At 36.3% G+C, this 26,787-nt stretch overlaps 1 protein-coding gene across 1 annotated transcript in view; it reads left to right on the top strand.

The window, feature by feature from the left end:
- The window catches only part of RAPGEF6 (Rap guanine nucleotide exchange factor 6), a 196,720-nt gene that overhangs the window by 109,517 nt on the left and 60,416 nt on the right, over positions 1-26,787 (top strand). The window contains 7 exon segments of the mRNA XM_032336811.1: positions 1,896-2,032; positions 4,096-4,254; positions 4,831-4,983; positions 9,783-9,947; positions 13,155-13,262; positions 15,354-15,557; positions 18,322-18,430. Coding sequence (XP_032192702.1) covers positions 1,896-2,032; positions 4,096-4,254; positions 4,831-4,983; positions 9,783-9,947; positions 13,155-13,262; positions 15,354-15,557; positions 18,322-18,430 — 1,035 coding nt within the window.

Genomic DNA, 26,787 nt, shown 5'->3' on the forward strand with positions numbered 1-26,787 from the left:
CTAGGTACCCCAATTTGAGGGTTTGGAAGATACAGCTATTGGTATACTGTTGACCAAATAACAGTTGTCCTTTATAGGGAAAGTTCATCTTAAACTGACTGCACAGCTTGCATAGGGTTGCACATGAAACAGTCGGGGGAAGGGGACGCCTGCTTAGCCAGGTAGATCATCTGAATCAACATTGGTGATTTCTGGGGTGATAGATGTCACAAGCAGATAGCCCTCATATTCTGGCTGCTCTCAGTTATAAAACAAAAGCTTGACTACAGTAAAGTAATTTCCCTCTTCATGTCCATAAGATATTTACTATCCAATACAACAGTGTCTGATGTCTAACTTCTTAAAAATTTTCCAGATATTATCAAAAGTCATCTTTTTACTTGTCTAGCTTGAGGGGAAGAAAAAATAAATTGTGTGTGTGTGTGTATAATTTTTTGATCAAAGTTTATGAATTTTCCCTTTCTGTATTTCTTATAGAACTCATCACTTTGGGGAGGTTGAATAATACTAAAGATGCTAATGTTTTCTTTAAGAACAGGATTATTTAGTGTCATTATATATTGTTATGATTCAATTAAGATTTTATCCTAGATTTCCCTTTCATAATAGCCATATAGCTGTCATTCAAATCAGAAGATGCTACTACCAAAAATCATAATCTCTGTGACTAAAGATAAGTATATTTGAACATTCCTTGCCATTCTAATGACATAATACAGTTCATTAACTTACATTTTAGACTCATGAATAGTATCGGGACAGAAACTGAAAGTGCATTTTTTTTTTTTTAAGATTTTATTTATATATTTGACAGAGATCACAAGTAGGCAGAGAGAGAGGAGGAAGCAGGTTCCCTGCTGAGCAGAGAGCCCAATGCCGGGCTCGATCCCAGAACCCTGGGATCACGACCTGAGCTGAAGGCAGAGGCTTAACCCACTGGGCTGCCCAGGCACCCCTGAAAGTGCATTTTTAATGATAAGGAATTGTATACTGTATTCTTTTCACAGTTTTTAAAAAATTGAAATATAATTATGTCCCAGTTATCTGGGTAGATAGGACCTTAGAATTAATTCTTTTACATCTCTTAGCTGACTGCTTGTATATGTGTTTCTCCCTTAATATTTATTTTATTACTCATGTATCTGTACCAGTATTGTTGGCCTAAGGCAGGCACTCATAAACATTAGTTGGTTATAAAGAGTTACCTTGCAGCTGATTCAATAGTTGGGAATTAGAATTCAAATTTGTTGCCCTTCATTGCTTAATTGTTGAAATTTATTTTTTTAACTCTATTCCAGTAAAAACTAGACAAAAGACTTTTTTGCTAATCTGTTAGATGGAAAAATGTCACTAACTTAACTACCATGGAATGATAGAGTAGGAAAATTAGCCTCGTTTCAGTCTCTGGGTTTCTGGTACTCTCTGGAGGTTGTGAATTCTTGGTATCTTCCAATATGCCTATTTTTGTGTGTGTGATTCTGAAATATCTATTAAGTCATTGTGTGTGTGTGTGTGTTTCTTTAACCAGCAGTCATCTTGCCCCTTGTTTCCTCAGTGTTAGCAACATAAATTCATAGGTTGATTAGGAAATTGGGTATTCAATTCCAGATTTTATTGGATCTTAAAGTGTAACCTTTTTTTTTTTTTTTTAAGATTTTATTTATTTATTTGACGGACAGAGATCACAAGTAAGCAGAGAGGCAGGTGGGGGGGGGTGCGGGGAGAAGCAGGCTCCCTGCTGAGCAGAGAGCCTGATGCAGGGCTCGATCCCAGGACCCTGAGATCCTGACCTGAGCCGAAGGCAGAGGCTTAACCCACTGAGCCACCCAGGCGCCCCTAAAGTGTAACCTTTAATGGTGTCTATACCAAAATTGCCTTTTTTTTTTTTTTGATAGAACAATTAATGGAGTTTATGCACCAGCTTCCTGCTTTTGCAAACATGACCATGTCTGTAAGGAGAGAACTCTGCACAGTGATGATTTTTGAAGTGGTCGAACAGGCTGGAGCTATTATTCTTGAAGATGGGCAAGAGGTAGGGTTGCATATTAATGTTGCATATTATTTAGTATGGCAGCTAATTTTTAGAATGATTTAATTTCCATAAACTTATGTAAATCTTTACTTTTTTTTTATATGAATGCTGAGTTTGGGTTTGTTACAGTTTCTGAAGATGCAGGTTTTTATTTTTGTTTTTGCTTTGCTTTGTCTTAATTTTTATTTCCCAGCAGTGAACTAGTATAGAATAGATGTTCAATAAATAATGTCCATTGACCCAGATTTGTTTCTCTCAAGTTGTAATGCTTTTAAAAAAAAAATTCTTAATCATTCTGTTTGTATATTTATGTCATTATTTAAAATATTTGTTATTTACTTACTCTCCTTATCCATTTTTTATGTTATACATTAAAAGAAGTAAAATGTATTGATATCTATGCCTCCTGGTGGAGTCCTGTCAGTTGAGACATTTATGTGATGGCAGTTCTATATTAAGAAATGTTTGGCTGGTAACTTTGTGTGGGTAAAGGGAAGATGCAGAGGAATTACTGCTGTTAGGAATTTCTTCAGTTTTTCTTATCAAACTGATAAAAATTAATGCTGACATATCAGCCAATGAGAATTGTCATATACTGCTAGAAGGACATATACTGCTAAAATAACATTTCTGGAAAGTCATTTAGAAATTTTTAACATGGGCCTTGAAGAATTAACAGTCTATCCTGTTTCACTCATCTTGAGTGTCTTGGTTCAGTACATAATATAAAACTCAGTTATGCCAAAAGATGTTCATTGCAACATATTTATAATAAAAATTGGAAATGACTAAAATGTAATTCCGTAATCATTGGTTAAGTAATTATTATATGCCTGCAAAAGTAATAATATGTAGGCATTCAAGTTATTTTAAAATTTGATGGCCTCTCTTTGAAGGCAGGGGCCTTATCTTTAGCTTTATTTACATGTTTTTCCCCATATCCTAAACATCTGGCACATAGGATATACTCAAGAAAAAAGTTTCATGAACAAATGAATTTACTATTAAGTTTTCTTAAAAGGCAAAACAGTCTACTAACTGTTTCAGCAGTTTAAAGTAGTATAAACCTGGAGAAACTAAACTTCTAACAACTGTATAAACAGTGGCATTTTGAAAAACTTTTCCACAAATTTTTTTATTCTCTTAATTTTTCACAGTTCTGTCAGCAAAAATTTATTGTTTGCCTACTTTGTGCTGGGTACTATTCTAGACACAGGGAGTATAGTGGTGGAAAAAGTAGACACAGTCCCTGTTCGCAAGCAATTTTATGTTATCCACAAATCGCACAGTGAGTGAATTTCATATTTGAAATATCAAAAAAAAAAACAAAACCCACGCTTTTGGAAAAAAAATTTTTTTGCTACTGATTCTCCTTCAGAACTGATAATCCAGATTTCCCTTGAATCACCTTTAAACTGTTGAGACTGCAGGCTGATAAGAGGCATACTAAAGGAGAGCAAGTGGTCTTTCCCTGATACACATCGAGTTAACTTCTAGGAGCATCTTATGTTGCTATATAAGTGAAGGCAATATTTTCTTAACATTAAGAGAAATTTTCAGTACTTTGTCAACTATGCCTTAAAATTAATTCTGAATTAATTACTGGCTATCTTTTTTTTTTTTCTTTTGAATGTTTACCTTGTCCTAGGCACTGTTCTAAGCACTCAGTATGTATCTTAGTATGTTTAAACTCATTAAGACAAAGGTCCTATGATAGGTATTCTTGTTAAGCCCACTTAGAAATCAAGAGATTGGGGCACTGAGAGGTTAAATAACTTGCCCAGGGTCACTCACCCAATTAGTAGCAGGGTCTGGATGCAAATTTCAGCAGCTTATAGTTTTAACCATTGCATCATTTTACTCTGATTTTCTCGTTTGGTCAATTATGAAAGTCCTTCTGATGTCATTCCCTGACTAAAAGAAGAAAGAATAAAATAAGTTTTATTAGTTTGCATAGACAGGCATAGGATGTTTTCTGACAGAGTATAAAGTAATATAACCAGCTCTTCTTCTTTTTTAAAATACAAGTTCCATGTTCTTAAAACCTGTCTTTTTCTCTGTAGCTTGACTCATGGTATGTTATTTTAAACGGCACTGTAGAAATCACTCATCCAGATGGAAAAGTTGAAAATCTCTTTATGGGAAATAGTTTTGGAATTACTCCCACTCTGGATAAGCAGTACATGCATGGAGTTGTTAGAACTAAAGTAGATGATTGTCAGGTAAGTTTATCTCTTTGCTCTTGTATTCTTGGTTATTGATTTAAAATGGCCGAGCCTGTTTTTTCTTCAAATAGCTTCATTTGAAAAGTGGGAGTTTTCAGAAGCTCACAGTTAATAAAACAAAACTAAATTTTATGTCTGATTCAAACATTTGTGGAATTGAACAAAGAACAAATTTTTAGAAGAGATTACATGAAATGTTGGTTTGTTAAATCTCTATTGGGTAATAGCCAGCTTAGTCCTTTTTTTTTTTTTAAATAAAGGAAAAAAAATAGGAACTTCTAAGTTCTGTTTGTTTCTAACTTACTCCTGCTTCATGTTTTCTTTGCTTAGTGTCTGTTTTGAGAGAAGTAGATGCTCACTTCTCCTTTTAGAGCAGAATTCAAAAGGATTTAACCTCTTGTGTCTTTGTACGTGAATTATTTATTTCACCTTGATTTTTGTTAAGGGTTAAAGGGATTGTATAAAAAAGAACTGATGCCACTCGATTTCTTACCTTTGTGTTCGGCCTTGGTGCACAGTGATATATTTATGTACTACAGGTTCATTAACTGTCCCCATGTTATTCTCGGACAGTTTGTCTGCATAGCCCAGCAGGATTATTGGAGAATTTTAAATCATGTGGAGAAGAATACCCATAAAGTTGAGGAAGAGGGAGAAATTGTTATGGTACATGAGCACCGTGAACTAGATCGGAGTGGAACCAGGAAAGGACACATTGTAATCAAGGTGGGTGTTTTTATTTATTATTCTAGTCACTGATAGAATAAAACTTTCTTATGTATAAGGCTTTGAACCACTTTTTGTGCAGTGCAAGATAATTGTGTTAATTCTGTTAGTTCTTGTCCTTTTTTCTACATTGGTTTTTACACATTTTAATAAGCATGACATTGGCATTTAATATTAGTATGGGTAGGATATTATTTTAGAATGCAATGGTTAAAGTGTTCCTTTCAAATTTATGATCCATTGATAATGGGAGTTGATGTCATCAAACACAGCAATAAGTCAGTCAGAGAAAAAAATGCCATATGGTTTCACTCCTGTATGAATTTAAGAAAGAAAACAAATGGACATTGGGTGGGACGGAAACCGAGAAACAGACTCTTAACTGTAGAGAACAAACTGAGGTTGCTACATGGAAGGTGGTGGGGGAGATGGCTTAAATGAGGAGATGGGTATTAAGGAGGGTACTTGTTGACAGTGGACACTGGGTTTTGTATATAAGTGACGAATCACTAAATTGTACACCTGAAACTAATATTACACTGTATGTTAACTAACTGAAATTTAAATAAAAACTTTTGAAACTTAAAAAATAGCAGCAGTATTTAGAAACAAAACAGAAAATGAAAGGACTAATCACAAAAGTATAAAGAATGGTAGATGAAGATGCAGAATGGTTACTGGATATTTATGGCATTGAAATAGGCATTATCTTCTCTGAACCTCAGCTTTCTTACCTGAAAATGGTATGTCAAGGTTTTATTAGGGCTAAATGAGGTAAATCAAAAACCTTAGCAAATTGTGAAGTCTGAATACTAATCCTCATACTGTTTTCTCTAGCTCCCTCTTCGCTACCCTTTATCTACTTGCCCCCTTGTCTCCTTCCTCCCCCTCCCCCAATACCCTGTCTCCTGGAAGATCTCTAGATTGTAAGATAGAGAAATTATAGTTGAAATAGAGGAAATAAAAACTTATAACCATTTCTCTTTTCAACCTAGTCTTGGCTGCAAAGTAAGTAAATGTGTTGTTATTCATTACAAATGCATGAACTTATTTAATAGTGTGAAGGACTAATGTCAGATCCATTTTCCCTCAGGAGTCAGGCAATTCTGCAACATTTTTTCTTTTCCTGAACTGATAAGAATAAGCTTTGTATGTAGAAAAGATAAACATATGGGTGGATTGCACAGACTGTTTTTTTATGGGAGCTCATGTTTTTTTGACTCTCTGTTTTTAAGTCATTACAACCTTAGAGAACAGTTGCAAGAACGGTGTTGAGCTCCCTCACTGAATCCCTAACTGCTTGTTGGCATTTCACTGCAGTTTCTCCACTGTCACCATCTTTCTCTGAATCATTTGAGAACAGTCTGCAAGTGTGATGCATCACTCCTGAATATTCCATTGTGTATTTCTAAAAACAACACTGTCCTACAGAAACACCATGGAACCCTTCAAATTGGGAAATAAAAATTGATACAGTACAACCATTCAGCCCACAGACCTTATTTAGATTTTCACCAACTATCTCAGCAATGGCTTTTGTCCTTTCTCATCCAGCATCTCACCAGGAACACAGTAGCATTTAGTTGTCATATGTCACTTGAGTCTGCTCTAGGAACAGTTTTTTTCTGTTCATATTCTCAGCAGTTTTAAAGAACAACCTTTTATTCTGTAGTGTCATCCTCAGTGTGGATCTTTCCAATGTTTCCTCATGAGCAGACACAACTCATGCTTTTCTGGTGGGAATTCCACAGAAATGATGTCCTGTTCTTCTCTGTGCATTGTATTAGGGAACATGTAATGTCAGCCTGTCCCTCCTACCGTTGGTAAAATCTGCTGTAATCATCTGGTCATGTTGATGTCTGTCAGATTTCCTCACTATCAGGTTACCACTATACCATTTGTAATTGTTAAGTGTTTGGAGGAGACATGTTTTGGCATAGTGTCTGTATGTTCTGCTAACTTCTGTCCTCCAGTCTTCCATTGACTCCTGCCTAAAATGGTGATTTTCTGTCCCTCCAGATTTTTTTTTTTACATTTATTATCTTTTTCTCTAAGGATAAAAATTCCCTTTTCTCCCATTAGTTCAATTATACTGGCATGGATTTTTGTGTTTTACTCTCTATCGTCGTTCCAGTGGTCAAGTTGTCCCAGATTTGGCTAAGGAGACCTTCATAAAGCTGACTCCTGTATCCTTTTGATATGTCCCCATCCTTTCCTGAGAGCTTTCTTTTTTTTTTTTTTTTTTTTTAAATTTTTTTTTAAAGATTTTATTTATTCATTTGACAGAGAGATCACAAGTAGGCAGAGAGGCAGGCAGAGAGAGAGAGAGAGGAGGAAGCAGGCTCCCCGCGGAGCAGAGAACCCGATGCGGGACTCGATCCCAGGACCCTGAGATCATGACCTGAGCCGAAGGCAGCGGCTTAACCCACTGAGCCACCCAGGCGCCTGAGAGCTTTCTTATTATCTGTCAAAACATGATGTTCAGGCTCATCTTGTACTTTTCCTGTTCCAGCTTTGGAATCAGCCATTTCTCCAGAGAGCCCTAGATCCTCCTAATGGAGAATAGCATTTAAAAACTAAGATCTGTGGGGGAGTGCTCTGGCTGGCTGAGTTGGTGGACCATGCTACTCTTGATCTTAGCTTTGTGGGTTTGAGCTTCAATTGGGTGGAGAGAGTACATAAAAATAAAATCTTTTAGGGGTGCCTGGGTGGTTCATTCGGCTAAGCATCTGCTTTTGGCTCAGGTCCTGATCCCAGGATGCTAGGATCGAGCCCTAAGTCAGGCTTCCTGCTCAGTGGGTAGTCTGTTTCTCTCCCTCCTGTTGCCCCCCGCCCCTGCCGCTGGTGTCTCTCTGTCTCTCTCTCTTGCTCTCTCACTCACTCAAATGAATGAATAAAATCTTCTTACAGTGACCACTACCACCACCTAAGAACTTGGCACTTAATCTTTCATTCTCCTTGGGTGTTATTTCTTTTAGAGCCTTTGATCAGACACTGTAAGGAAAGATGTATATGTATTTGCTATACTATATAGTATATTTATATTAAGTGTATATTTACAGTAAATGCATATGCACCTATAGCTTTGTATGTGATTCCATCCACTTGTAATACTCAGGAGTTCATACTAGCATTCCCAGTTCCAGTGCTATACCACAGTTTTACCTGTCTTTTCTCTTTTCATATTTGTAACTGCCTTCTCCAGGAGTGGCTCTTGTTATGCTCTCTGTATTTACTTGCTTGCTCATTGTAACCAGTCTCTATCATGCCAGTGTCACCATTCCATTCATCTCCTTTGTCTACCAGCTCTGCTCACCCTGTCTCCCAGAATCCCACCTTGTTGGCTACTAGTGAGCCCTTTGGTGACATGCTGCTGCTACTTTTTTTTTTTTTTTTAAGATTTTATTTATGTGAAAGAGAGAATGAGAGAGAGAGAGAGTGCAAGCATGAGAAGGGGGAGGGTCATAGGGAGAAGCAGACTCCCTGCCCAGCAGGGAGCCTGATGCAGGCCTGGATCCCAGGACTCCAGGATCACAACCTGAGGCAGTTGCTTAACCAACTGAGCCACCCAGATGCTCTGGTGACATGCTTCTGCACGACTGTGGGGCACACCTTTAAATATAGTTTTGAATATATGGCTTAGTCTCTGCAGGTATACTGCCCTAGTGATTTAGCCAGTCAGAATAATGGCCTTTCTTTAAAATGTTGATGAGTTCCTCCCCCAACTTAACTACACATGATCTAAGAACCAGATTTAAAGATCTCAACTCAAGATTGGCTTGTGAAAGTTAGGCCCAGCTTTCTACTATTTGACTTAGGTTGTTTTAGAGGGTGGAAAAAGAACAGGAATGCACCTGTGGTTGCCTCATCCCTTAAATGTTATATGAAAAACCTTACTTTGACTTCATTCTAGAGAAATGATTTATATACCTTTTTTTAAATTCTTAGATAACATTGTTAGCATTGATGTATGTTTACCATATAGTTATTCTCATCAGTGAAATTGGGTGAATTGAAATTTGATGTTATAGACAGCAGTTGCTTTTTATATTTGGTTTAGCATATGGTTTATCTCCACACTTTTGAAAAAGGCTGCAAAGGTAATAAATTTTAACACTGATTCAGAAGCTTAAAGCAGAGCAGTAGATAAATGCTGTTTACATTTCTTTTTATAAATCTGGAGACAGGCAAGCAGTTAAAACTCTGAATTAATGTAAAAACTATATATAGAACTTCTGGTTCCTCTCAGAATGGTGAACTAGCATGGAGAAATTGTAGAAAAAGAAACTTCTTTTCTAGGAAGTAAGAACAGCAAAACACACTGTCTTAAACTGGTGCACTGCTCCTATAGCCTGGGGCAAAAGAGATTTGAAGATGATTAAATTTGGAGGGAAGGTTTTGTTTTGTATTGTTTTTTAAGTTTAACTTCTTCTATCTGGTGGCTTAAGATGTCATCTCCCTACCTCTACCAACTGTGGGAAAATGACAGAAAAAGCCCCAATAGGGGTAAATCACTGAATTTCAAAAGCCCTGCCAGGATGAAATGACAATTAAAACAGATAAAACTGAGTAAATGCTTTTGAGTATTTTCATTCCTCTGCCTTTTCTCTTTTTCAACTTCTGGGTGCTGATGGACTGCAATCTGTAAAGGACTACCTTCTCCCACTGCTAAGTATTTTAACAGTGAAACTCTGCTTTGAGGAATTGTGTAATAGAGTGACTACAAAGGAAAGTAATCAGTAGAGTTCTTTGTTTCTTCAGCTATTTGTTTATCATCTTTTCTGTCCTTGGATTTTTAGGCAACACCTGAGCGTCTCATCATGCATTTAATAGAAGAACATTCTATTGTGGACCCAACTTATATAGAAGATTTCCTACTAACTTACAGGACATTTCTTCAAAGTCCTTTGGATGTTGGGATCAAACTATTGGAATGGTTTAAAATTGACAACTTACGGGATAAGGTTGGTTTTGTAAATATGAAGGGCATGGAAGTGATTTTAACCTATAAATTATATTCATAAAAACCTTTTACAGTTGATAAATATTTATTTTGATAACAAAATTTACTTCACCTAAAAAACATAGATCTACTTAGTTACTTTTGAGGAAAAAAGCATGTTAAAAAGTTGATATAAGCCTTTAAAGCTAAAAACTGAAATAAGCTGTGGTATAGTTATAAACTCAGAAAACATGATAGCTGCATAAGAATATTTTTGAACTTTATCAAAGTGTTTGTTTCTGAAAGAGATCAGTAAAACATTTAAAACTTAATAGTTTAGAAAGAATATTCACCAAGTAAATTATTTTTAGGGGAGCTTAAGATTGTTTGTAAGTCCCAAAATAGAAATAATGTTGATTTTTGAATTAAAGACTTTATAATCATTTTGAAACAGTTAGTCTTTTTGACCTTAATAGTTCTCTGTTGTGACTTATTTTAAATCTACATTCGAGTTTTTTTTTTTATTTTGGGGTTTTTTTTTTTTTACATTAAACATTGCTAATTTAAATTATCTTACCTTATTTCATGGGATATTTGTACATCGGTAGAAAGACTAGCAATACCTCAGCAAAAAACCTGAAGTTACTTATTTTAAGAAAAATGAAAGTAGGATCATAATTTTTTGGTATGTTTTTCTGAGTTGTACCTTTTTTTATTATTAACATATAATGTATTATTTGTTTCAGGGGTACAGATCTGTGATTCATCAGTCTTATATAGTACATAGCAGTCACCACAACACATTCCCTCCCCAATATCCATCATCCGAGTTATATCTTTTTTTTTTTAAGATTTTATTTATTTGACAGACAGAGATCACAAGTAGGCAGAGAAGCAGGCAGAGAGAGAGGAGGAAGCAGGCTCCCTGCTGCGCAGAGAGCCCAATGCGGGGCTTGATCCCAGGACCCTGGGATCATGACCTGAGCTGAAGGCAGAGGCCTCAACCCACTGAGCCACCCAGGCGGCCCCCTGTGTTACATCTTAAGAGAAATAAATTAGATGCACCTGGACTTGGGAATTCCATTGTTAAGGAAACTAAAGTGTTTAAACCAAAGGCTTGCCTACCCACCCCCTTTGGAGTTATATGTAGTTAAATCAGTTGCTGAGGAGATAAAGGCATGCTGAATGAGCAAAACTATGAATGAAAGACAACTAGATATTCACATGCAAAAGAATGAAATTGGACCTTTACCTTATCCCATACACAAAATTAACTCAAAATGAGTCAGGGACCCTAAATATAGGAGCTAAGACTATAAAACTCTTAAGAGGTTAAAAATCATGACCTTATTAAACTTTTTTGTATTCATATGTATTGTTTAAATCTTTTACAATGATGGGGCGCCTGGGTGGCTCAATGGGTTAAGCCGCTGCCTTCAGCTCAGGTCGTGATCTCAGGGTCCTGGGTCTCTGCTCAGCGGGGAGCCTGCTTCCTTCTCTCTCTCTGCCTGCCTCTCTACTTGTGATCTCTCTCTGTCAAATAAATAAATAAAATATTAAAAATAAATAAATAAATAAATCTTTTACGATGATATGTGCTCTTTTTACTAAAATAAAACCTCTTCTTTTAAAACTTAAAAAAAAAAAAAAAAAGACCTTGGATTTGGCAGTCGTTTCTTAGATATATTATCCAAAGCAGAAACAAAGGAAAAAAAAAATTAGATAAACTTCATCAAAATTAAAGCCTTAAAGTGAAAGAAAAGACCACATATTGAATAGGTGAAATATATTTGTAAATCTTATATCTGATAAGGGTCTAGTATCCAGAATGTATAAAGAATCCTTATAGTTCAACAGCAAAAAGACAATGTAAAAATGGGCAAAAGACTTGAATAGACTATTTTTCCAAAGAAGATACATAAATGACTGGCAAACACATGAAAAAGATGATCAGCACCATTATTCATAGGAAAATGCAAATCAAGACCAGAGTAAGATTCTGTTTCACACCTACTAGGATGGCTTTTTAAAAGGAAAGGAAGTAACAACCATTACCAAAGATGTGGATGTGGAGAAAATGACATTCCCATACATTGTTGGTAGTAACATAAAATGTTACTGGTGCTCTGGAAAAAAGTTCGGCATTTCTTCAAAAAGTAAAACATAGAATTTCCAGATAGCCCAGCACTTCTCTTCCCTAGGTATTTATCCATAAGAACTGAAAACAGGTATACAAACAGAAACTTAGGTATAGATGTTCCTAGCACTATTGACAATAGCCAAAAGGTAGAGACAACCCTTATGTCCATAAACTGATGAATGGGGAACAAAGTGTGGTATAGTCATGTAATGAAATGTCTTTGAACCATAAAAGGGAAATGCCGCAACATGGATCAGCCTTGAACAAGTAATACTAAGTGAAAGAAGCCAGACATGAAAGGTCACATTTTATGTGAAATATCCCACAGACATAATACAGAGACACAGAAAAGCCGATTAGTGGCTGCTGGGAGAAAGGGCAGGTGAGGTGACTCCATAATCAGAATGGGGTTTCCTTTGGGGGTGATAAAAGTGTTCTGGAACTAGGTAGTGATGATAATTGCACACCATTGTGAAGGTGCTAAATGCACTGAGCTGTACACCTTAAAGTGGTTTAAATGTTGGCTTTTATGTGTATTCTACCTCAGTTTATATATAACTTAAATTACTTCCATTGTTAGGTGTGTGATTCAGTTCAGCTTCCATTAACTTTTCTGTTAATCTGTGACATGAAGTAAGCAAATCACTTTACAACTTTGAAAAGTCACAGTATTTGTAATACGGCAAGTTCAGGTGTGCTTATGTGAAGACTTATGGCTAAACATGTGCTCAACTATATAAACCCTTTTGATATGATTGCCTACCCTTAGAAGCTCACATTTTAGGATACTTTCTGGGGTATACATCCTATGTATTTCTTACAGCTTAGCATGCAGATTTATGGCGGTTTTTTTCCACTGAGGGTATACTCTTGGCCCTCTCTGCTTGCTTGTATCCCCAAGGAAACAGAAGGTCAAACTAAACCATGCCTCTCTGTTAGGATGAACCTTTTGCATGCAGGACAGGGAGTGGGTAAAGGGATTAGCCATGAAACTCTGTTCCCCCTTGGTTTTTGGACATGCTTTTGGAATATACTCAGCAGAAAGAAAGCCTCTCATAACTGTATGCTGCCTCCTTCATGTTTCCACAGGTAACACGGATTGTGTTATTATGGGTAAATAATCATTTTAATGATTTTGAAGGTGATCCTGCTATGACTCGATTTCTGGAGGAATTTGAAAAAAATCTGGAAGATACAGTAAGACTTAAAAGAATTTATCTTCTTCAAGGTTTAGGGATTTTCCTCATTCCCAAATAACAGCAATTCACAACAACTTTTATCTGTTTCTATGTCTTGAATGTCTGCTCTGAGAACTTAATAAATTTATATTTTAGATTCTGCTCATTTTCTGGCACTAACCCAAGCAAAAATCAGGCTTCCTTCTCACTCTTCTATTTTCATATTAAGACTCATGAGAATGCTTTCTCCAGTCACCCAAGCTTATGAACTCTGGTGTTTATGTGGACTCCCTCTCTCTTTTCCTTGAATTCCCTGACCAAGATGTCCATTCATTGCTGAAGTCACTTAGGTCACTAACTGTGGCAGTACACATATTCCCTATAGCCCCCTCTCTCCGCCATTCCTTTGTCACTCCCCATTTAAAAATGGCCTCATTTAATCATGGCTCATCTGTTGTAATAGCTAGGTAATTTTAGTTCTAGTATTTTTTTTAGTCCATTTTGTGTGGCCAAAGATTGTTTTTAAACTATAAATGAGACGAATATTTCTTTTTGTCAATGAACTAAAGTATTTCCTATTAAAGTAATTCCTCATATGTTCAGGCCCCTCACCTACATTTTAAGTCTTTTTATCTGTGCACCCTTGATTTTACCCAGCCAGATTATTTTATATTCTTTACCAGTTCTCAGGTTTAAATTCTTTCTTCTAGTGTTGCTATTTGAACTCTGTGCAACTTTAAAGGCCTATTTTATGTATCAGCTCTACATTAGACATTCTGAGTCTCCCTTCTGCATGTGATTTTACTTGTTCTAAATATACAACACCTAAGATAACCCCCTCAAGGTCCTTTTAACTTACACAGTAGCTATTTTTAATTCCATTTACTCTGACAGATACAAACTTTGAACTGCAACTAGATTTATATCCTCCAAGCAACTTGAAATTTTAGGAAGTAAATTAATAATGCAGTTCAGGAGTTAGTTTGCCTGAATTAACATTCAGACTGTACCACTTGTTAGACATGTAAACTTGGGCAAGTAGCCCAGCCTTTTCTGTAGTTGTCTTTATAAGTAGTAGCCCCTAGTTTCTGGGAATTGTTATAAGGATTATAATGAGCTAATGAATGTAACAGTCTGGGGGCCCAAGAACCATTGCTTTTACTCAGAATGTAAGTGGATTGAGTTGAAAAAGGGACAAATAGGCAGGTTTCTGTCCATTCCCTTACCTCTTAGTTCCTGTAGCCTTCTCAGCAGCCCTTCAGCTCTATGCAAACAAAATGGGAAGAATGAACAGATACAGGGAACTTAAGAGGTGATAAGAAACTTACCACCATCATTTGGGTTTTCCAGTGCCAGCTGTGTAGATATTTATGGGCTAATGGAAAATAGAAATTGCCTTACAGTCATGGGATTTCTTTTTTGGTAATCATTCAGTCATCAGGTATTTATTCAGTTCTACTTGATACTCCCAAGGTGTTAGGAGAATAGGATCAGAACACGTGTAAGGCGGGGTCCCTATCCTGAAGAAACTTTAGCTGCTTTTTATGGGCATGAGTTATGAGGTTTACACATACTCTGCTATTTGAGAATAGTTGAGTATTAAATTGATACTAAAATCTGAAATTGAGAATATTACTAAAGTTAGGAAAGATCTAAAATAATATGGGAATAATATAACCAGAAGAGGTAGGGACTTGAATATGTCTTTCAGTATGACTGTATTTGGAAAGGTGGTTCAGGTCCTTTAAGGTTTTAAATGAAGGTTTGTAAAGATTCTGGATTTATGTAACATCCTGGAGACGAGCAGGATAGTAGTGGAGATGTACTAGGAAATTTTAGGCCACGAGAAATAATGTTTTGTCTTCCATGAAGAGATATCATTTTGGAATCCTTTTGAGCCATTTTTAAAAATCGTATTGTGAGATCGTTTTCTTGACAGCGCTCTGGGGTGAAAGTTTGCCCTCCTTCAGTTTTATTTACCCTGGCTTCCATGTTCTTTACTCTCTATTTCAAGGTAACTCTAATTCTAATAATTTTAGGTGATTTTTAGAAGCCTTTAAGGGATAGAGACATAAATTTATGGACATTATACCCTTTTTTATGTTCTTAGAAAATGAATGGTCATCTCCGGTTATTAAATATTGCCTGTGCTGCAAAGGCCAAGTGGAGACAGGTGGTGTTGCAGAAGGCTTCCCGAGAGTCCCCTCTGCATTTCAGCCTTAATGGAGGGAGTGAGAAGGGGTTTGGTATTTTCGTTGAAGGAGTAGAACCTAGTAGCAAAGCTGCTGATGCTGGACTGAAACGTGGTGATCAGGTAAGTAAATAACCAACCACATGAATTAAAGCCTTTTAGGAAGTATTTGTCTGCTGCTTTTTTTTCACATGTGATATTTCTACAAGTAAGCATGATCCATTTAAGGAAATTCAATTAGAAATTAAAATGAGGGGTTCCTGGCTGGCTCAGTCGGGTAAGTATCTGCCATCGGCTCAGGTTGTGATCCTGGGGTCCTAGGATTGAGCCCCACGTGGGGTTCCTTGCTCAGTGGGGAGTCTGCTTCTCCCTCTGCCCACCACTCATGCTTGCTTGTATGAGTACTCTCTCTCTCTCAAATAAATGAAATCTTTAAAAATTAAAATGTAAGTGGCCAAACATTACCATAAATGATGGTTTCAGCTTAAATAGTGTTCATATAAGTAACAGAACTACATGCATAAGCAGAGGAAGCCAGTTGAGGGACCAGGAAAAAGACACTAGGAGGTAGTTAGTGAGGATTTATTTTCTCCATTAAGGCTTTAGGTAGCTGTAGACCAAGCAGTGTGTTCCCAGATGTAATTCCTGACAACCTTGTTACTAAGAAATTTAATTCCTAAGCTTGCCTCAGTTCTGTTAATCATACTAGTCACATTCTACAGAGATGAGCTCTAGGAATCTGTATTTTAACAGGTCTCCAGGTGGTTCTCATGCACACCAAAGAGTCATTTTTCAAATTAACGTGAATCACTTGGGAAGGTTATGTTTTCCCATTTTAAAATTCTAGTTAATTTAACTAATTTAGAATATAGCTTTATTGTACTTTTAACTAAATCATACTAATGTACTTTCCTTTTAAAATAAAGGCACCTGGGTGGCTCAGTGGGTTAAAGCCTCTGCCTTCAGCTCAGGTCGTGATCCCAGGTTCCTGGGATTGAGCCTGCTTCCTCATCTCTCTCTGCCTGCCTTACTGTGGCTCTCTGTCAAATAAATAAATAAAATCTTTAAAAAAAAAACCCCAATAATGAATACATTACATTATAAAAAGTTTTACACTGCAGAACAGGGGTTCTCAACCAGGAATGATTTCTCCCTCAGAAAACATTTGGCATGTCTGGAGGTATTGATGAGTCTCATGACCTGGGGGCTGCAACCATCATCTAGTGGGTAGAGGCCAAGGATGCTACTAAGCAGCTTCCAACACACTGCAGCAGTGCATCCCCCATAATGAGTAACCCAGCCCAAATATCAAAGGGTTAAGAAGCTGATTTAGAGTTATAATGATCCCCTTCTTCCCCTGAGGGAACTTTTTAAAAATAGAGATTTCTGGGCCTAACTCATCCACTCCAGTCATTAAGAATATCTAGTGCTAGAATTCTAGACTAGGTATATTTATTGTTATAGTATTTTAAACACATTTAAGCATCTCATTCTTCACGGAAAAAAATAAAACAATGAAATCAAATGATTTCATTCTTGAGAGAAAATTTATCAGGTTTTACTTCTCTCGGTATCCTCAATTATTATTAAAATTACCTGAAATTTTAGGTCTAGCTATTAAGTCATTTTTAATGTTGTTTTTCTTCTATTAAGAATACTCTTGACATTTACATTAACTTTTGTGAGTTTATCACTAATAGCCATGTACACATTTATACCTGTCTTACTGATTTCATTGATTACCTCCATTTCATATGCCCTGTGTCTCCATTATTGGGTTTCATTTCACAGTTTCTTCTAGTACTACCAGTACCTTTTCTAGTACTTTTCTCAAAAAGGGCCAGTAGGTACTATAGTTTTGTGTGTCCTTGCCTGTCTGATAATGCTCTTGTTCAGTGGAGTATAATATTCGTTGGTCATAGTTCTTTTTCCCTGAGAACTTTGATGTTACAGAAAAGTATCACATCTTAGTATGCCCAGAAGTCCAAACCAATCTTTATTTTTCTTTTCTAGCTTTCTTTGTCCCACTGCACAGTACTGCAAGTGATGCTTACAGATTCTTTGTTCTCTGTCCTTGGAATTTAGAATTTTCATTGAGATGTATTAAGTCTCTTCATTATCCTTACAGGGTACTAGTTGAGACAGTTCAGTATGTAGACTCAAGACTTCTTTCAACTCTGAATTTTATTTCTGTGAATTTTTTTTTTCTTCTCATAATATTTTGCTTCTCAGTCTTTATTTTAATCTCAATGGGAGCGTTGCTCTATGCTCTCCTCCTTTTTTTTCTCATTATGGTTATCTCTTTATCCTTTTTTGTTAGAATTAGTATTTTTTAAGAAAGCTTTCTATATGATTTTGAGGTACAGCCAAATTTGGGAAAGCCCTGCTGTGAAGGTTGAGCCATGTCATGTGGAAGGGCTCATCACAGTGGTACTTTTTGCTTGACTTGGTTCATTCATTGTCAGGAAATGATACTAGATGTATTCGGTGTATCACTTTTGGATGAGTTATCTCTCTTAAATGCAGTTAATTTGCATTTAGAAAATTTCAATAAAATTTGCACATATATACGCTGGCACTAATTTTTATCATCTGATCTGACATGATTAAAATTTTTCCTTCATATATAAACTATACTGTGTTTTTTTTTAATGGCTTTAATAGATCTTAGAGGGAGTGAACTTTCAAAAAAATGTTTTTAGTAGATATTTGGGGAAACAAAATATAGAGAAAAAAATTCAGTAGTAACCCCACTTCTCACAGAGATAATCATTGTTCACATATGGGTGTATTTTGTTCAAGGTTTTTTTTTTCCCACCATTAAACTTAAGGGTGCACAAGTAACAGTTTTTGTCTTAATTTATATTTTACAAATGCTTTTTTCAAGATAATGGAAGTAAATGGACAAAACTTTGAAAATATTACATTTGTGAAGGCCCTTGAAATTCTAAGGAATAATACTCATCTTGCACTTACTGTGAAGACCAACATTTTTGGTGAGTTTTGTTGTAAAAACAGGATTTTTGTTTGTTTTTTTATTTTGTTTGTTAATAAAAAGTAAAGTATTACAATGAAAAGACTAATAAAATGTAAATGTGTTCTCTCTGAGCTCTTAGAACATTTTTAGGATCCTTAGTGTTAAGATATGGTATTATGTATTCTAGAATTTTTATTTTTCATTATTTGTATTATTTTAATGTCCTGGAAATAAGATTTAAAATAAGTATACAAGTACTTTCTATTAGTCATTTATGAAATATCTGCTGAAGAGGCACTATGTACTTTGCTGGGAAGCACTGAGTGAATCTTAGAATGATCTGAATGAAGCATAAAAGTCATGGTTAGGCATTTATTTTCCCTGCAAATGTGCACATCATAGTACTGCTAAAGTTTTAACTGCCTTTCTGATATAATAATATTAATGCCAGATTAGCTGTTCTGTGAAAATGAATTGAGTAAAATAATTAATCAATGAATTCCAGATTTTTAGTAAGGGTATACTTTACCTTTCTATGTAATAATGCTGTGTCGGCGGTGCTTTGATCATGCTTCTGTTAGAATAAAGCAAAGAGTAAGCTTGTAGTTGTATTTTTTTTTCTTTTAGGGAAGACTTACTGTAACTTGGTTTCATTAGATACCAAAGGATAAGGGCGCCTGGGTGGCTCAGTGGGTTAAGCCACTGCCTTCGGCTCGGGTCATGATCCAGGGATCCTGGGATTGAGTCCTGCATCCTAGGCTCTCTGCTCAGCTGGGAGCCTGCTTCCCCCTCTCTCTCTCTCTCTCTGCCTGCCTCTCTGCCTACTTGTGATTTCTCTCTGTCAAATAAATAAATAAAATCTTTAAAAAAAAAAAAAAAAAGATACCAAAGGATATTCTCTGAAATTTTGAGAAGTGCAACAATAAAAACAGTATAATAATTTGAAAATTATCAAAGAAAATTTAACAGTCTTAATGAAGTAAGGAGGAAAAATTCATCTAGGTCATTTGGGTTGCAATTTGAAAACTAGGAGTTCAATTTAAAAGCTGTGCTTATGGAAGAGGAAGTGTGTTTTATTTTTTCACTTTGACTCTTCCTTATACTGTACTTAGTCATAGTGAAAAATAAAACATTTGATATTTTTCCCCTTTTCACTTGCATCCATTCTACTGAATTATGTCCTGTTAAATCTGATACATAACCATCTATTCACAATTTCCTAATACTATATTATTTAGTGTAAAATAAGTAAGCCTTCACAGTTTCTGTATTTCCTGAGCTTGAACTAGTAATCTAGAAACAAAACTTGTGGGTTAAATTAAAAAGATTCTGATTTTGTAAAATAAGAAAGCAGAGCTTGCTCTGACACTGAGAGTAAATGATTCTCCATGCTTGACTTTCTTCAACTGTATTTCATAAGATTCTTATGTAGACCAAACACCTTTAACGTTTTGTGCCAGCACATTATAGTTACTAACTGATACCATACTATTATGTATAAAGATATTGAGATAGTAAATTTGGTGGTTAATAGCATGACCCCTGAGAGACAGAAAAAGGAGATCTGAAGGATAAAGAGGCAGGGAAGCCACAACCTTAAAACTCCTTGAGTGGTGAGAAACAATTGCCTATCAGAACTCTAGACTGGATGTGGCAAAGGATAGGCATTATGTGGTAGTGCAAAGGGGGCCTGTGTCCACAACACCTTGTTCCTTATCCTAGGCAGAATATGTTCAGCAACTTTTACCCCAAACAAAACACCTAAGAGTATCTTGAAGGAATATTAATAAAGCATTTGTAGAAATGGAGCATTTTATTATGGATGTCGTACCTGGAATAAAGCCCTAGTAACTCTGGCATTACAGTGAAGAAAGTTTGCACAGTTAGGTCATCCTGAATAGAACCCACAATGAGACCAGCTACAAATAAGATGGGTGGCTCAGGTCAGTTAAGCATCTATCTTCAACCCAGGTTATGATCCCAGGGTTTGGGGATCAAGCTGCATATCAGGCTCCCTGCTTATTGGGGAGTGCGCTTGTTGCTTTCCTCTGCTATTTCCTCTACGTGTGTGTGTGTGCACCCTCTTTCTCTCTCAAATAAAATCTTTAGAAGAAAGAAAGGAAGAAAGAAACAACCTACAGTTAGGAAAACTAACCAGAAGATAGATATGTTTAGATGATACCAGAGCAAACCATATTTAGTCTTTTTGTGTTAATTAAAACTGATGGCCAGGCATAAGAGAATCAGGGTCATTGAGGAAGCATGGTGGAGAGCCTAATAAGTAAGCTTACAGATTCTGGAGAAAATAGTTAAAGAGAAGAAGAACATTTCCAGAGCTGTGCTCAGAGAGATTTAAAAATTCATCTCTTAAAACAAGAATAGGGTATTAGGGAAAAAAGGAACAGTCACTGAGAAAGAAATACCTCAGAGTGACTTAAAACATGGCAGCAGAGACAAAAACATACAGTAGAGGGGAGTAGGTAATAAAGTTGAGGAAATCTCCCAGACTATAGAACAACAATAAATAACATTGAGCATTATTTCAGGAAATATAAAAGAAAATGTGGAAAATAAAGTACTCATGTAACAGTAATAGAGACTATACCAGAATGAAAGAAGGATGTGACTCTTCTAATTTAAAAGTCCACCTAAAATCTGTGCAAAATGAATTAAACTTGTTTTAACATTCTGTTTCCAGTATTGACTAAGAACACTCAGAAAAGTTAGACTAAATATAAAAAGTAGCTACAAAGAAGTATAAAAATTCAAAAAGAGAGCTAGGAACTATCTGACACAGAACAGAGAGAGAAGCAGACCACAAAGAGGTGAACTGAAGCCGTGTATCTCTGGGACATTACCAGTACAGTAAAGCACCCGAGAGACAGCCTTTTTGGGCAATAGACTCCCAGGAAAAGGCTATAGAGTTGAAATCCTGCAGTTGCTAGGGGCGCAAAGTCTGCATGTGTCAAATCCCTTCCCCTCCCCACTGAAACTGTATCCCATAAAGGTGTCTTTTTTCCCATGGACATTTTTAGTCCATAGATTGTAGCTGAGAAAACGAACTGCTAGGTAAAAATCACAGGTTTCTAGTTAAGAGGGTCTGCCAGGGTTCAGACCACTCTCACATAAATGTCTATATTGAGCATTGGGACCTTGAACAGCTAACTTTGAGGTGGATGTGGGCTGTTGTTAAGCAAACTCAGAAGGACCTCAAGATTTGTTTGGCTCTGGCTCTAGCCCTAGACTTAAGGTGACTAGCAAAAGAATATAAAAATCCTCTTTTAAGGATTTAAGCAGTGACCTCTTATTTGTAAAATTTACAATTTTCCAAGTACAGAGTCAAAGACTGTGAGGCTCTCTTAGAAGTCAGTGTAATCTACAACCAGAAACAGAACCAGAAGGGCTCCAGAATATCAAATACAGACTATGATGTACCTATCTTATATCTGTGAAGATAAAAATCAAATTAAAGGTTATATTTGCAGGTGAGATGGGATAAACACATGCCACCCTTTATTTCCCACTAAGTTCAACAATAAAACCTGGCCAGAATCGTGATCACCCATTGAAGAACTTGGAAACTTCGAAGTCTCACTACCAGCAGTGGATTAATCTTTTTTTTTTCTCCAGCATCCCCTGAGCTGGCAAGCTGAAACCTGGATGTGTGCAAACTAATAAAGGTTCAGGAAAAAGCTAATTTGAGGAGTGAAAAAGGGAATTCCCACTTTTTTTTTCCTCATTCTATGAGGCCTCAGCTCCAAATAATCCAGTAGCATTGACCGCAGCCTTCAACATAAGGCTACTCGAAACAATTCTGAGGGTGGAGCTGTGGCTCCAAGAAGGCAAGGCCAGCTTCATTGTTTTCCCATACTCTCACTGTCCTCTTACTTGCCCCCTAAAGTGCTAGAGTGGGCAGTTTATTAGTTTATATCTAGAGGACTGAAAAGGTTAAACTAAGGATAGTAGGTTGTTAACTGAGATGGAGGAGACAACCCCATAAAGTTGTTTATGAGATCCTGGGCTCAGTGCATGCGTGCATGCGTGTGTGTGTGTGTGTGTGTGTGTGTGTTCGTACTTAGCATACCAAAGACTTGGAAGTAGACCTCTGCCCAGGTCCCAGAATGACTGGTGGCACAAAGCACTCCAGAGCTTTTAAAACTGAACATGGGAACCATAGCCAACAGAAGGCTAAACAAAGATACAGCAATATTTTCCATAACTTATAAATGGGACTCAGGGCAATTTTAAGTATAAAAAGGATCTCTTAGTACAAATCTCTTTATTTTGTTTGGGCTTTGCGGAACTTTTGATTTTGTGCATTGATGTCTCATCACTTTAGAAATTTTGTGGCTATTATGACTTGAGAATACTGCCTTTGCTACTTTGTCTTCTTTCCATGTGAGATCATTTCCATATGTGGTAAAAGATCTCTGTCCCATGCATCACTTAGAGTCTGTTCTGTTCTTTCCATTTTTTCTCATACTTGTGCTTCAGTTTGGATATTTTCTAATGACCTGTGTTTAAGCAAAGTTTTCCTGTTTTCTTATTTATCCAGTCTGCTGTTGAACACATGCAGTGAGCTTAATTTTAGATAATTTTGTAGTTCTAGAATTCCCATTTGAATCTCTTTTTTATAAATTCTAGTTCTCTATTGCACCATATTTTCATCTATTTTATCTCTTCCCTATATTTTCTTATTATATTTCTTATTATTTCTTATTATAAAACTCTTGTGTCTTAATTCCAAAATTGGGGGTTTTATTCTCCACATGCCAAACCTCCCCCGGTGGTTATCATTGTGTCTTATTTTGTGTGTCTTGCAAAGGTTTTCTTTGTATGCTATACTTAGTATATAACAAGTAGGGAAATTAATATTTTTTCATGGAAAGGGTTTGCCATTTCCTCTTGTTAAGCATACAAGGTGAGGGCTGGGTGAGGTTGGGTTACAGAATTACTTAAAATGTATCCAGGTTTCAAACTGAGAGTGATGTTTGTCTTGTGCTTGTTGCAGGTCCCTTCTCTTAATGGAACGTTTTGTCTCTGAGCATGGAGAGATTGTGGGAAATTGTACTCTGCTTTTGTTAGCCTTGTCCTTGTACCCTCACCCCTAATCTCAGGCTGAGGCATGGCTTTTGGTTCAGAGTATAGTGGCTTTCTGTCTTTTTTTTTTTTTTTAAGTTCAGCCCTTCAGAGGTTTTGAGATTTGCTCTTGAGCCTCCCTCCCCAAGCAGATAAATACATCATGTGTTTGTTGCACATCCATCCTTGTTGTATGACTTTGTATCCTAAGTACCATAAGACTGTATGAAATTTCCAACCAGTCCCCAGCCTCCTGCCTTGTCTTACAAGTAGATATGTCCCATGGAGGAAGGCAGCACTGCTTTGGGTCTCTTTGTATTCCAGTTTTTATGCCAGTGCTTGAAGCTGTTAAAAATTATTTTTCCTCTAGTAGAGTCCCTCTACCTCATTGCCATTTCATGTTTAGAGACGAAAACGTCAGGCAATCTCAATTTACGATCTTTGTGCCATGGAATTTTAGCTCATGTGTTCCTCTTAGCTTTCACAGCTTTCTAACATCTTTGAAAATCACACCACTCAGATAATTAATTATTAGCATTTTCATTTTTTTTAAAAGTCATACATGTGTATGTTTTAAAAATTAAAACATTAAAGAAAGTATACAGATGGACCCCACTGTGTACAGTATTCTGAAACTTTGCACAGGAGTTGGTATAGATTTATTTCTTATGAGATTGTTGAATAGGAATCTATTGACGTACTATTGTAATCTGTAATGTGTTGAGCTAATGTCATATTGATGGGTGTTTTTGGTTATTGCTAGTTTTTGCTGTTTATAGTGTTGAAATAAAAATCCTTTGTACTTTTATGCTTATGTAGATATACCTGTAAGATAAATTTCTTATAGTGGAATTAATTTTGACAATACTGTACTTGGGCTTTCCAAAAGTTTATCCCAATCTACATACACTTCTATTTAAGAATGCCTCTGTAGTGGGTTTGATCAACTTTGTGGTTATTGATGCACATCATTTAATTATGAGGGAAGATGAATACCTTTTTTACATATTACCATTTCTTTTTCACAGTCTTTTCATTTTCCATGTTTATATTGAGTTTCTTATTTTTCATTGATTTGCTTGAATGTGTTACTAAAAAAAAGGAAAGTATCTTTTTAGTCTTAAAGGTTGCAGATATTTCCCCAAGTGGTCCTTTTGACTTTGCTTGTGATGTGTTGCGGGTGTGTGTGTGTGTGTTTGTGCGTGCGCATGTGTGGATATACATACATATAGGTAGGGACTGAGAAATTTTTCATCTTTATGTAATCAAATTTATGATTCTCCGGCACCTTCATTTCTGATTCATATGTTCAATATTGTTCTTTATTGGCATTGTAATTACATTTACTCACCTATTAATTTTTATCCGGAACTTTAACTAATTTTTAAAATTCACTATTTTTCTCTTCATCTGCAAATTAATATCTTTACAGTTTTATTTATAACTGTATACACAAGTCCAGTGAGGATGTAAACTTCTTCATACACTCTTAAGTTGGTTATGTACACATCACAGGCAGGAATATCTACAGCCCATTTAAAGATTTCCTGTTGCTTTTCACAGAAAATTCAGACACCTCACCGTAGCATTTTTAGGCCCCTTATCTACCTTATTCCCCAGTCATCTTAATTTTCCTTAAGTTTCCTTTTGTGACAGGATCTTCGAACTTGAGATTTCCTCTACCTAGTGTCATTCTGTTTTCCCTTCCCTTTGCTTGGTTAAAATCTCACCTTACTGAACTTTTCTTACACAGTGACTTAATTAAGGAGGATTTTCCCTTTCCCGTTGTCTTAATCCCTTGGCTTATGTTTTTTCTGTACCACGTATCTTAGACTTAACTCTTCTACAACGGGCAATCTGCAGGCATTTGGTATAGTGCCTGACATGTTCTTGGGTCAGTAATTTTTTTTTTTTTTTTTGCATGAGTACATACTGATTTTAGCTCAAAAAGGCATTTTTGCCTTTACCGCATGCTTAAATTAAAGCATAATTTTCAAAGGAAACTAAAAGGAATTTATTGCTTTTTAATCAAGCAAAATGTCTTGAGAAGGTGACTCCTAAAGCTTCCCCATTATTTTGAAGGCAGAAAATATGCTTTTCATAAACTTTGAATATGCTTTGGTAATACATCATCCTGGTTGAAACTTTCAAGAGTGGTCCACTTCTACAACTGAATGCCAAGCTATTTTCTGTTGTAATGCATCAATTTTTTAAGTCTTTGTCTTTCAGAATCTTACCTGTAACTCTTTTGATGTTGAAGGAAACTGTTCAGTCACCCCCAAAACAACAAAAAAGATAAGTTTTCTGTTTTCAGTGGGCACATTTGTACTATTTACAGTTTTTCTTTTATAAAGGTACTAAGTAGTACTACTCAAAGCTATACCTTTTGAAGACCTGCATATTCTAAAATATGTAGCTTCATTTTGCTTTGATTCAGACCCCCCCAGACACCATGAGTTTTTAGGAAGGTTACCTTCTATGTTAGCTTTTATCTTTTTAGTTTTTTCCCCCCTCTAGTAGTTGATCTGTCTTATTTCAGAAAGCATATTTAAAACAACAAAAAAATTACTGTGGTCTTAATTAATGAAACGTAGGTAATATAGGTTATCCTAACTGGAAAAGGCAACACTTGGGTGCCTGGGTGGCTCAGTGGGTTAAGCCGCTGCCTTCGGCTCAGGTCATGATCTCAGGGTCCTGGGATCGAGTCCCGCATCGGGCTTTCTGCTCAGCAGGGAGCCTGCTTCCCTTCCTCTCTCTCTGCCCGCCTCTCTGCCTACTTGTGATCTCTCTCTGTCAAATAAATAAATAAAATCTTTAAAAAAAAAAAAAAAAGAAAAGGCAACACTAATTACTAATTATACTAGTTATTAGAAGTACCTAGTATGGGGGTGCCTGGATGGCTCAGTGAGTTGAGCCTCTGCTTTTGGCTCAGGTCATGATCTCAGGGTCCTGGGATTGAGCCATAGTCTTACATAGATTAGTCTTTTTTTCACCTGATCCCAAGGAGGTATAGCCCTTCTCCCAAGGTGAAAATTCTGATCTAGGCTAAGAGATTGTGAGACAGGCAGTTCTTCCAGTGTGCTTTCACTTTCCTTAAGAATGAAATAACTCATCAGACTTCGCGTTAATAGGAAGTTACCTAAGAATGATTGGTTGTTTACTTCACACCACTGTAGTGAATGTTTCTTAGCTGAATAACAAGTGACGGAATTGTCAGAAATGTCGTCTTGAGGAAACTGTCATTTATTTTTACATTTGGTATTGTTTATTTCTGATGAAAACAGGTGCAGCCAAACT

The sequence above is a fragment of the Mustela erminea genome, chromosome 3 (genome assembly GCF_009829155.1).
Source record: "Mustela erminea isolate mMusErm1 chromosome 3, mMusErm1.Pri, whole genome shotgun sequence".
NCBI lineage: Eukaryota > Metazoa > Chordata > Mammalia > Carnivora > Mustelidae > Mustela > Mustela erminea.